Source organism: Aspergillus saccharolyticus, assembly GCF_003184585.1.
Source record: "Aspergillus saccharolyticus JOP 1030-1 unplaced genomic scaffold BP01scaffold_9, whole genome shotgun sequence".
Lineage (NCBI taxonomy): Eukaryota > Fungi > Ascomycota > Eurotiomycetes > Eurotiales > Aspergillaceae > Aspergillus > Aspergillus saccharolyticus.
The window spans coordinates 512,276-524,224 of record NW_020290619.1 but is presented as its reverse complement, the minus strand read 5'-3'; the positions used below and the strand labels follow the sequence as shown (position 1 = coordinate 524,224).

Genomic DNA, 11,949 nt, shown 5'->3' with positions numbered 1-11,949 from the left:
CTGCGCTGTCAGTGGTCTTTTGCGTTTAGAGGCGTAATCGGACTGTCAAGTCCGTGATTTGGGATGTGCGAAATCCACCCCCATGTTCCTCCATGACCCCTTCAGAGAGCTGCTCTCCTACTTGGGCAGTTTTCAATTGACTACAGTACTATTTTGGTCGAATCCCGGGGGCGCCATCAACTCTTCTGACAATACCAGATTGTAATGAGGATTACCGGCCACCAGCGCCGCGCAGCTCGTGCACAGGGCATGTGAGAGGCCGCCAGTGACCCAATCATGTGTGACCGATTATATGCTACATCAAGGACATTCTTTCGACGTCACTTTGTTGCAATGTCTATGAGATGCTAGGATCGAGGTTTTTACTCGACATTAAAGAGGGTATAAAATCATTCACTATGGTCGCAACATTAGGAGAACCGCTAGTCCAAAAACACGAGTCCTAATTGTTGCACCGTCGTTCCATCGGTGTCCTCCTGTTGCTGAGAGACTGGTGAGTGGGCGCCAGCCATTGGCCCGGTGTATTATTTCATCTGTCTTGCCAGTGGACGTTGGGCTGGTCCGGCGGCAACATGCCGAACGCATAGCAACGTCATAAATTACGGAAACCACGGGGAAATGGCCGTACGTACAGCTTTCTGCTGACAGAGAGCCGAGCGTGAGCCGAGGCCTGCCGATGGGAGTCCCGCGGCCCGCCGCCAAGATCCTGCCCCCTGTGCCCAATGAGGAGCAAGACGTTTGAGGAACTTCTGCTTGCACGCACAAAGGCGGAAATTTCAAGGGCAGCGCCCCGCTCCACGGTTTTAGTTTCCTTCCGTTTATCGGAACTAATTGTCTCTACCACAATCCCTGGAGAGCATCTATCAGGCTATTCCATACTATCGCTACTTTGGGCAGTCTTTGATATCAAAATGGGCGCTGTTAGGAAAATCAAGACCAAGCGCAGGACTCGGTAAGTTTCTTTTTTCCTATTTCGATTATTCTACATGGATTGCGCATAGATGCAGGGCTCATCTGTCTGCGCGTTTGTCTAGGGACTACGATCAAGTCCGTGCCGATATCCAAACGCCTAAGCACCTCACGCAGTACAAGGCTACCAAAGATGCAGAGGATCTGCCTGGTTTAGGGCAACACTACTGTGTCGAATGCTCCAAGTGGTTTGAAAGTGAATTCAACCTGGTCGGACACAGAAAGGGCAAGAACCACAAGAGAAGGTTAGTGAATGGCTTTAGTTACTCCGCGCAACTACCCCGGATCTGCGTTCCTAGTCCACCAGTATTTAGGTTAAATGTTGGATCCTCTCGTGCTAATTCGATCCATTGATAGACTCCGTCTTCTCCGTGAGGAAGCCCATTCGCAAAAGGCTGCGGAGGCCGCAGTCGGCCTGGGTACCGACAATGGCGTGAGAGTGCAGGAAGAGACCGTGCTAGCCATGGAAGATTAAAATCTACATACAATCCTACACAAGCAATCAGCCCTCTGGAAAACTGCTAATATGAAGCTGGGCATGTGAAAATGCATTCGAACGAGCCTTCCGGTACTGAGACAGGCCTTTCAAGAGCCCAAAAATTTTTACCGCATCGATGCAAATTTGCAGCCGTTGACGTTGTCACCAAAGTGATATGATTGGCTGTTTGCGGACAAAGCTTGTCGCCGACGCGTGATTCGTCAACCCTCACATCACGCACGTGAAACCACCAGGTGCCGAAAATCGCCAGTTTGTGCCGAGCGCACTGTTTCCGTCCTGCGGTGACCCCCTTGCAAACTGCCGGTCCTCGGAGTATTGTACAGTTAGGTCCCCACTCAGATCGGATCCGACTCTTGGGCGAGAATAGTTTACAAGTTGCTATTTTCATTACAGAACATGGGGGATCAAACTGTCTTGCTGTCTTCTCTTGTCAAGCCTCTTTCTTGTATCATTGTTCATGGATCTTGTAGATATTTCATAAGCCATTCGTAAGTCGCCCACTATGAGTACCATCAGTCAGTGCTGTCCAAATTGCCCGTTTGCGACAAGCCCACATACCTGAACCGCATTCACAATGAACGCCCTCAAGCTACACACCCCCAGACCGCGGTAGAAGGCCTTCAAGCCCTCAGTCCGATAGACCTCCCTGGCAACTTGGAACGAGCTTGGAGCGCGCGTCTTGGACTGGATTTGTAGCAATGGACGATCTTGGGGAGATGTTTCGATGGTCCCAGCCTGCAGTCTCGTCTTGATCACATCTAGAGGGAAGACTGATGCCCATGTTACGACGCCAGCAATGCCGCCGCAGAGAAGGATCTTTAACGTAGCTATATTCGTGCTGTCCTCTTCCGAGTTCATGAGGCGCTTACAGTACTCGTAGGACCAAAAGCTGTGATGGTGGGAAATTAGTGTACGGCGTCCTATCAAGAGCCGCAAGGGTTCGCGGGGTGAAGATCCGGGGCAGGCAGATCACATACTAAAACCCATAGCCAATGGCGTCTCTTGCGCAGGTGATCCCTCCTGCATAGTACAGGCCCCTCCAGCCCCGTGTACTAATAATATGTCGGGTGACGGTCCAGGAGGAAACTCCGGGCCGGGTTTCCAATTGGGCTCGACATTTGATGAACTCGGTGGGTGATGATACAGTCCAGCTGGCTACTCCACCGGCGGCACCGGCGAGCCACACCTTATACAGGGATACGCCTTGTGGGGTGGTCGGATCTGTGATAGAGTTGTCCAGGATCATCAAGGACCGGTTGTAGGCCACGAAGAGCAGAGCGTTTAGGGCTCCATAGCCTAATATCGGAGCAGCCGAACCTGGATGACTGGTCAGTGTCGAGGCTCGGAGCTATCCGTATTTTAAAGGGTTGTACAGACCTCGCACAAGAGATGTAAGGCTTTCCAGGCGACTTAGCTGCTGGGTGGTGGATGATGCAACGACTTCTGCATGCTGTCCAGCTTGCAGTTGAACCTTGATAATGTCAAGTGGGTTGCCAATGATAATCCCGATAGCACCGCTGAGGTAGCCAGACCAAAAGTCGGCGGACATATCATATGTGACAGAAATGGGAGATATTTCGCTCTTACTTAGCGACTTTGATGTGTCGCAGTACAGAATTGCTGTGTCATCCCTACAAGCGGCCAGAATATATTATCTAAACCGTCCCGCACTGGGAGCTGAACCGAAAGCGACTATACTCAATGGGACCTTAGTTATGATTGAAGTGGTCTCTGCGGGGTACTTGCATTAAATTAAGATCCAGTACTGAGCCTCGGCAAACATATATATCGTGACCAACAATTACTGTCCGGCACTCAGTCAGAGGTGGCATTGGCATTATGGTTCATGTGAAGTGAGTTGTCCGTTCGCAGCACACCGCAATTACATATAGAGATCGTTAGTGCAGGATGTACTTACTGTATTTGTTCAAGCTTGTATGTAGATAAATTTCTCACTGAACAGTTGAATAATATGATCTGTTTTCGAAATATAGGTTCCCGACATGCAAGCATGCACCGTGCTCTCACCGCGCCAGCAGTAAGTCTGATGAATGAAGATCTCACGTTCTGTATTAGCCATTGAAGTGTCGGTGAATATCCGCAAGACATTTAAGCAGCTACGAAAGGTAAAAGAACTGCGAGAGAAAGATAGACGTGACGCTGTCATTGGTTACATAGTAATGTACTTTTACCTGGAGCGGCCAATGGCACTTATCTTGGATAAGCAGTACAAAAATAAGTAAATAGTACGGAGTACAGCTGTATGATATATGCCTGATGTACCTGTGCGATGTGCGGAAATCCCTACTAGAAATATTTAGGAGTAGAGGTTTAAGGCGACGCCATTGTCTGTGCTCGAATACCAAGATCCATGGCAGTCGATTGTTGATGCTGTCATGTGACCGCGCGACACTTTGGTGTCCGGAAAGTGCAGGCAACGCGCTAAGATGTGGCAAACGCGTCTGGATGCCTACAATAGCCTGTAGCCCAGGTGAACGACTGCGGTCTTTTGGCGATTAACCACCGCCACCTGTGCTACAGTGGTCATTAGAGGGAATCATATACATCTTGATTAATCTCACTCATGTAAGTCTTTCCAAAAGTCACTGTTGCGGCTCACTAACATATCTAGGTATCGCCCACGACCGGTCCTCAAAGAAAATGCCACGGGCACGCCGTCGAAGCTCCTCCAACCCGGCACTCCCGGAAGCTCCATCGATCGGCTCTCAAGACCCTTCAAATGTCCAGGCTCGGCTACCCCTACGCGCACATCAGACAAGCCCATGAGGAAGAGAAGGAAGGTGAATTACGCAGGGGCAGACGGAACAGGCGATGATGACAACGAAAAGCCGTACACAAACGAGGACCGGCTCGCGCTCGCCACCCGAGACGTGAACAGATTTCCGGTCTTCAAACCCAAGGACAAGGACACAGCGTTCAGACAGAGGTTCAAGGTGCCTCTGATTAACAAACAAACTGACAACTATGGCGCCCGACCAGCCCCGACGCTAGGAATGAGGCAAGGCGCTACTTTCGTTGTGAAACCGTTGCATGATCCGAGTGGAGAATTCGCCATAGTGCTCTATGACCCGACTGTTGACGATTTGGAAGAAGCAGAGTCGAAGAAAGAGAAGCAAGAGGATGCAGAGGCCGAGAAGCCTCAACTGGACGAACCACTGGTGCATAAGAGCTTGGCAGATATTCTTGGACTGAAGAAGAAGGTAGAAGACAGACCAAAGGTACCTGTTGTAATAGACCCACGGTTGGCAAAGGTTCTACGACCACATCAAGTGGAAGGTGTCAAGGTAAGTGTCGCTTCTGGCTGACTTGTTTCGCCTCCCTTTGCTAACACTCATTGCCTAGTTCTTGTATCGTTGTACAACCGGGATGGTAGACAAAAACGCAAACGGGTGTATCATGGCTGATGGCATGGGGCTGGGTAAAACGGTATGATGATAGTTTCTCGATTCATTTCTATTATCGACTGACGATGGCAGCTTCAATGTATCTCGTTGATGTGGACATTGCTCAAGCAGTCCCCAGAAGCTGGAAAGACAACCATTCAAAAGTGCATCATTGCATGCCCTTCCAGTCTGGTCGGAAACTGGGCCAATGAGCTTGGTAAGTCGAAAGTGTTGGTTAAATAGCACGTGTACTGATAATAGTAGGCAAATGGTTGGGCAAGGATGCAACCACCCCCTTTGCAGTCGACGGCAAAGCGTCAAAAACGGAACTTATTGCTCAGTTGAAACAATGGGCTATTGCATCTGGACGATCAGTCGTTAGGCCTTGCCTAATTATCTCTTATGAGACCCTGCGCTTGTATGTCGACACATTGAAGGACACTCCGATAGGTTTACTTCTGTGTGATGAAGGCCACCGATTGAAGAACAAGGAAAGCTTGACTTGGACTGCATTGAACAATTTAAATGTACAGCGCCGGGTGATTCTGTCTGGTACTCCAATCCAGAATGACCTGTCGGAGTACTTTTCACTTCTCCATTTTGCGAACCCGAATTTGCTGGGCTCACAGAATGACTTCAGAAAGAGGTTTGAGTTACCGATTTTGCGAGGAAGAGATGCGGCAGGCACAGAAGAAGATCGAAAGAAAGGAGATGAACGGCTGGCCGAGCTCTCGGGCATAGTAAACAAATTCATCATTCGCCGCACGAACGAACTGCTGTCCAAGTACTTGCCGGTCAAGTACGAGCACGTCGTATTCTGCAACATGTCTCAGTTCCAACTCGACCTCTATAATCACTTCATCCAAAGCCCGGAAATCAAGAGCCTGCTTAGGGGCAAAGGGAGTCAGCCATTGAAAGCTATTGGGCTTCTGAAGAAGCTTTGCAACCACCCTGATCTTCTCAACCTCTCTATGGACCTTCCTGGCTGTGAACACGCATTCCCCGATGACTATGTTCCTCCCGAAGGACGAGGGCGTGACAGGGATATCAAGTCCTGGTATTCGGGGAAGATGATGGTCCTTGACCGTATGCTGGCACGCATTCGACAGGACACGAACGACAAAATTGTTTTGATCAGTAACTATACTCAGACATTGGATCTCTTCGAGAAGCTATGTCGGTCACGGGGTTACGGCTCCCTTCGCTTGGACGGTACCATGACGGTGAACAAGCGGCAGAAGCTCGTTGATAAGTTCAATAATCCTGATGGGGAGGAGTTTGTATTTCTTCTCAGCAGCAAAGCAGGAGGGTGTGGATTGAACCTGATAGGTGCGAATCGACTAGTCTTGTTTGATCCCGACTGGAACCCGGCAGCCGATCAACAAGCTTTGGCTCGTGTTTGGCGTGACGGTCAGAAGAAAGACTGCTTTGTCTATCGTTTCATTGCTACTGGCTCGATTGAAGAAAAGATTTTCCAGCGTCAGTCCCACAAACAATTACTCTCTTCGTGCGTTGTGGATTCTGCCGAGGATGTTGAGCGACACTTTTCTCTAGAATCACTTCGCGAGTTGTTTCAGTTCAAACCAGACACTCGAAGCGATACGCACGATACTTTTAAGTGCAAAAGGTGTCGACCGGATGGGACGCAGTACATCAAAGCCCCCGCCATGCTGTACGGTGATACCAGTACTTGGAACCATTTTGTGAATGATGGAGAGACAGGCCACCTCAGCAAGATTCAGGACCTGCTCATCCGACAGGAAACTGAGGAGAAAGAGGTCTCTGCAGTCTTCCAGTATATCAGTCATTGATCAATAGCGGTCATTCCTTAGTCTTGGTATGTTTTAGCGTGCATGGAATCATTTCTCTATTCTTGCTACCGAAGATTCAGGGTGGAGAATTCGATAAGCTCGGACTTGTGGAGTTTAGGCGCATGAATAGACAATGTACTGCCATTACAGTGATGAAGCTATCCTGCTATTGTGTTTGATCATATGATGATTGAAGAGTACGGAGCAGTTGTATTGAGCAAGGAGACACACAGTAGATAAACAAATAGGATATAGATTGAGTAGGCGGTAAGAAGTCAGCCAGTCGGTGGTGCTGACTGGCAAGCCACGACTACGTCACATCGCGTCCGCTATGCACATTGTGCCAACGCATCTTCCTGTGAGTGCTCCCCACATTGACATCGCGTCTATTGCCGAGCAACCAGGCCAAGAGTGGGCAGTAGCAGCCTAGCTCACTAAGGAAGCCGTGCTATCTGCGCCCGATGGCCATCGGAAGAATAGCTGAATAGCTACAGCTGCTTATATTCTCTCTGCGAGTCCCGAGTCGAACTCACCACCGCCTCACCGCCCCAGCCTAGCCAGACAACGTTCGCACACCATGAAAACTATCTAAATTCGGCCCCCCGGAGCTTAATTAGTCGGTTAATTCTTATGTTGCTTTGAGCGATGGATTACTCAATTCAGCGTTCGCTGAACGATAAGCTTTACGATCGGAGGAAGCAAGGAGCCTTGGAGTATGGATCTATCTATCGATAAGAGGCCAGATTAGTTGGATTCACGGGTAAACTAACTGTCATGCGATATCCAGGCTCGAGAAGGTCGTTCGCGAAGCAGCTTTTAGAGGAGAGCACGAGGAGATTCAGAAGATTGTCGACCAGCTCTGTCACGATTATGCCTACGCCGTGCATCAACCTCATGCCAGAAATGGCGGCTTGATTGGGCTTGCGGCCGCTTCAATAGCTTTAGGATCTGTGAGTCTGACCGGGAATGTTCCCGCAATCCGTCCCCAATCCAAGCTCCGAGTGCTAAACCGTTGGGTGATTGTAGGAAGGTGTTGCACCTTATCTGAAGGAGATTGTACCGCCAGTGTTGGCTTGCTTCTCTGACCAAGATGCGCGCGTCCGATACTATGCTTGCGAGAGCATGTACAATATTGCCAAGGTTGCCAAAGGAGAAATTCTACTTTTCTTCAATGAGATATTTGATGCGTTGAGCAAAGTGAGTGCTCTCTGTCGCTGGACTTTTGTTCTTGTGTCTAACTATCTTTCTTTTCGATTCGTAGCTTGCTTCCGACTCCGAACTGTCAGTCAAGAACGGTGCAGAGCTCCTGGACCGGCTAGTCAAGGATATCGTCTCCGAATCCGCAGCTTCACATGTCTCTGTGCTACAGCTCACGGAGAAGCAGCAGACAGATCCCGACTCAATAGAGGATGCAGACCTGCCCACGGCGTTCTCGCTCCCCAAGTTCATTCCTTTGCTCAAGGAGCGTATTCACGTCACGAGTCCCTTTACGAGAACATTTCTGGTCTCGTGGCTAACACTCTTGGACACCATACCTGACTTGGAGCTGATTTCATTCCTACCGGACTTTCTGGGAGGGTTGATACGGTTTCTCGGAGATCCCAACCGAGATGTCAACGTTGCAACCCAGGCGCTTCTAGACCGCTTTTTGTCGGAGATCAAGAGGATCGCTCGACTCAAGAAAGGAATCGAGGAAAGTCGCAAAGATCAAGGGAGTGATACTAGGCAATCGGCTACGAGTGACGGCCTCAGCGTGACAACTACGACCGATCAGACACTAGCTGTCGATTCGGAAATGAATGATAATGCGATAGAGGATTCTGAAGTAGATTCCGTGACGGATGAAGATGGATTCAACGCGGACGGGGACTGGATCCCTGGCCAAGATGTTCAGATTGACTATGCTAGGATATTGGAGATCCTTGTGGGATATGTTGATACATCATTCGGTAAGCTGTTCACTTTCTCCATAACCAAATGGCTGGCGACTCACGCGCATCACTTCTGCTAGTGGAGGAAATGCAGTTGACGGCTTTGCGTTGGATCGATAACTTCTTTGAAATAAGCCCAGAAGACATTCTTCCTTTCGTGCCTCGACTTCTGACTCAAGTACTTCCGGCAATGTCCAGCGGCTCGGATCAAGTGCGGCAGGCCGCAAACCGAGTGAATACATCCCTGCTGGAATATATCGTCACCCTATCAGAAGACACGTCGGAGGAGACACGTCAAGCAGTGTCCAAGCCCAGTAACACGAACACCAAAGATTTCGTCACCGAAAGGAGGTCGTCTACGCCGGGAAGTAGGCCCTCTGAAGGCACGTCGAATGACACCAAGAAGCAGGCATCACCGCCAGAGGCATCCACCGAGCCGACTCCAAGGAGCAGTATTATCTCAACATCGGTGCCTCCTGCAGATCTTGATTACGCTGCTGCTGTCAACTCTCTTACTCTACAGTTTTTGAACGAGAATGAGACCACCCGTGTGGCTGCTCTGTCTTGGTTGATAATGCTACACCGCAAGGCTCCAAAAAAGGTGATCGCCTTCAACGATGGAACGTTCCCTGCTCTGCTCAAAACATTGTCCGACCCGGCGGAGGTTGTGGTAACCAAGGATCTGCAGCTTCTCTCGCAAATCTCTAGGAATAGCGAGGACAGCTACTTCAAGTCATTTATGGTGAACCTACTGCAACTCTTTTCGACTGATCGCAATTTGCTTGAAGTTCGTGGAAACCTCATCATACGGCAGCTGTGCATGAACCTCAGTCCTGAGCGTATTTATAGGACTCTTGCAGATTGTCTCGAAAAGGAGGAGGTAAGACAGCACATCCAGGGAAGGAGATGTACACGCACTGGTACGATTACTGAATCACTACAGGACATTGAGTTTGCGAGCATCATGGTGCAGAATCTCAACAACAACCTAATTACCGCACCCGAGCTTTCTGAGCTCCGCAAACGCCTCAGAAATCTAGACAACAAGGTAGGATTTATCAGCAGCATGTGTTCCAAGAAACTGACCCAATGTCAGGATGGCCAGGCTTTCTTCGTCGCTCTTTTCAGGTCATGGTGTCATAATGCAGTCTCGACGTTCTCTCTGTGTCTTCTTGCACAAGCCTACGAGCAAGCATACAACCTCCTTCAAGTCTTGTACGTCACTTTTCGCCCTGGACAGAGCCATAATCACTGACATACTCCCACCAGCGCCGAACTCGAAATGACTGTCAACATGTTAATTCAGATTGACAAGTTGGTCCAGCTGCTCGAATCCCCCGTCTTCACCTGTAAGTTATGCGTTCCAATGCCAAAATTCTCACAGACCTAACAGGCCAACACACGACAGATCTCCGTCTCCAGCTGCTCGAGCCCGAACGATACCCCTACCTTTACAAGTGCTTGTATGGAGTCCTCATGCTCCTCCCACAAAGCTCCGCCTTCGCCGCTTTGAAAAACCGCCTCAACAGCGTCAGCAGCATCGGACTCCTGCACACCGGCCCCCGACTGTAAGTTTCACCTCAAGATGGTTCAACATGACACAAAACCACCTGCTCCCCTCCTCCCCCTTTGACCAAAAATAGCATCATAATCTCTAATGTCCACCTTCTTTGGGAATCCTAGAACCGCACTTCCCTCCTCCCTGAATACCAACTCAACCTCCACCTACGACCGCCCCACGGGCAGTAGCCGCCTCAAACGCGAAGACTCCTCCAGCTCAACCTACACCACGACATCCGTCGTCACCGCGGCCGCAACATCCTCGAGCACCAGCTCAATCCGCTGGGTTGAATTGCTCGACAAGTTCAAATCCGTACAGGAGAAAGCCCGGCGCGCTCAGCGCGCCTCGCAGCGTCCCCTCGACCACGACGCAGGCGGTCCCTTCGGTGGCGCCGGCGGCGCGTCCTCCTTCCTCGGTGACGGAGGCCACCCCGGTGGCGTCGGCATGGATCACCACCGTGGCAAGGACCGTATTAACATCGTCGCCGCCATGCTCCCTGATGTGCCGAAGGGAGGCCACGGCCTTGGAGGAGGCGGCGTCGGAGGTGGTGCCGGGGGTGGGGACGGGGCGCGCGCAGGTGGGCCCGATGCCGGGTTGCCTGGTGGTTCGGGGGCTACTGGTGGTAGTGGTGCAAATGCTGGCGGTGGTGGCTCGGGCCCTGGCGGTGCTGGCGGTGCGACCGGTCGAGCCGCGGCCGGGGCCGGGCACAGGCATAAATCCAGCCTGCCGAATCTGGGGCGTCTGGGGATCGGGAGCCGGAAGTCGAAACGGTGATTGTTTCGGGACAAGGGGTGGGGGGGGGTGGTGCGGGAGGTTCCTTGTTGCTTAGTAGATTTGAAGAAATCTATTCTTAAATTCGGGGGCGTGAAGGGGAGAGGGTTCCTTGTTTTTGTCTCTTGATTTATTTTTATCATCCGTCTCGGACAGCCAATACAGAGACAGACGAGGGGGTGATATGTCTCGTCGGAGCGGGAAGAGGGAAACGTATGGACAAATGGCGATGATGTTGAACAGCAGTTAAGAGGAGGTGGGAGCGGTGTGTTTTGTTGGCGGACCCAGTATAGTTAACTAACTATATCTCTAGAATTTACTTAGCTTTTATTAGCCTGCATTGTTTGTTCTTCGCTTGGCGATACAGACATATGAGAGTTTGCAGCTTATGAACCTTTGCAAATAGATCATCGCAGTCTGGCTGTCGGATTTCTGGTAGGAATCAAATTTCCAGATAATTGACGAGAGCGAGAGCAAAACAAGGGTTCAATGCTAGTTAGTAATGTATATTCGGGAGCAGACCGTGTAAGATATGTACAGTAAGGGGTACAAGAACAATCACAAAGAACAAGGTGCGCCGTCAACCGACTCGCTAATGTTATGTAGAATATGGACAGAGAGAAAGGTGTAATATCGCTTGAGCGAGCACAAACTCCGGAGCAGATGGACAAGGGGCAACGGATGCTAGAGGACCAGCGGAGCGTACGCAGTCAATGATCGAAACGAATCATGCATGAGAGCTGTCAGTAAGATGGTACCATATGACTCCGATCAAGATAGGTCATGGGAAGACGCAGTATGTCAGGACTAAGATCCGGCCCAGATAAGAAGCTTCTGAATGACCCGTGGACGAGAGATCTCGACTGCGCGAGAGCGAGAGAGGCTTGCGCATGGAGAATTCGATTCCTTTGGAGGTGCGGTGATTTCGAAAGCCGATCTCGCTTCAATTGCAGCACCATCGCGTGAAATCGAAGGAGTGTGCGCGCGCTTCCAAAGAAGAAGA

General features: G+C 50.4%; 3 protein-coding genes across 3 annotated transcripts; 2 read left to right on the top strand and 1 right to left on the bottom strand.

Moving 5' to 3' along the window:
- Window positions 1–911: 911 nt before the first annotated feature.
- On the top strand, window positions 912–1,444 carry BP01DRAFT_381303 (putative C2H2 finger domain protein; the record flags this gene model as incomplete). The annotated part of the gene is made up of 3 exons (XM_025577297.1): window positions 912–952; window positions 1,035–1,214; window positions 1,327–1,444. The coding sequence occupies 3 exons, from the start codon at window positions 912–914 to the stop codon at window positions 1,442–1,444; spliced, it is 339 nt and encodes a 112-aa protein (XP_025432856.1).
- Window positions 1,445–1,923: 479 nt separating this feature from the next.
- BP01DRAFT_292832 (putative mitochondrial carrier protein) lies at window positions 1,924–3,017 on the bottom strand (the record flags this gene model as incomplete). Its single annotated transcript, XM_025571708.1, has 4 exons — window positions 1,924–1,968; window positions 2,027–2,357; window positions 2,446–2,785; window positions 2,846–3,017. The coding sequence occupies 4 exons, from the start codon at window positions 3,015–3,017 to the stop codon at window positions 1,924–1,926; spliced, it is 888 nt and encodes a 295-aa protein (XP_025432855.1).
- Window positions 3,018–3,471: 454 nt separating this feature from the next.
- Window positions 3,472–10,959, top strand: BP01DRAFT_390545 (uncharacterized protein; the record flags this gene model as incomplete). The annotated part of the gene is made up of 14 exons (XM_025578007.1): window positions 3,472–3,506; window positions 4,101–4,773; window positions 4,832–4,915; window positions 4,966–5,089; window positions 5,137–6,667; window positions 7,471–7,633; window positions 7,710–7,880; window positions 7,945–8,632; window positions 8,695–9,494; window positions 9,558–9,662; window positions 9,711–9,829; window positions 9,884–9,963; window positions 10,023–10,182; window positions 10,298–10,959. 14 exons carry the CDS (start codon window positions 3,472–3,474, stop codon window positions 10,947–10,949), a joined length of 5,385 nt encoding a protein of 1,794 aa, XP_025432854.1. The 3' UTR covers window positions 10,950–10,959.
- Window positions 10,960–11,949: the final 990 nt, after the last annotated feature.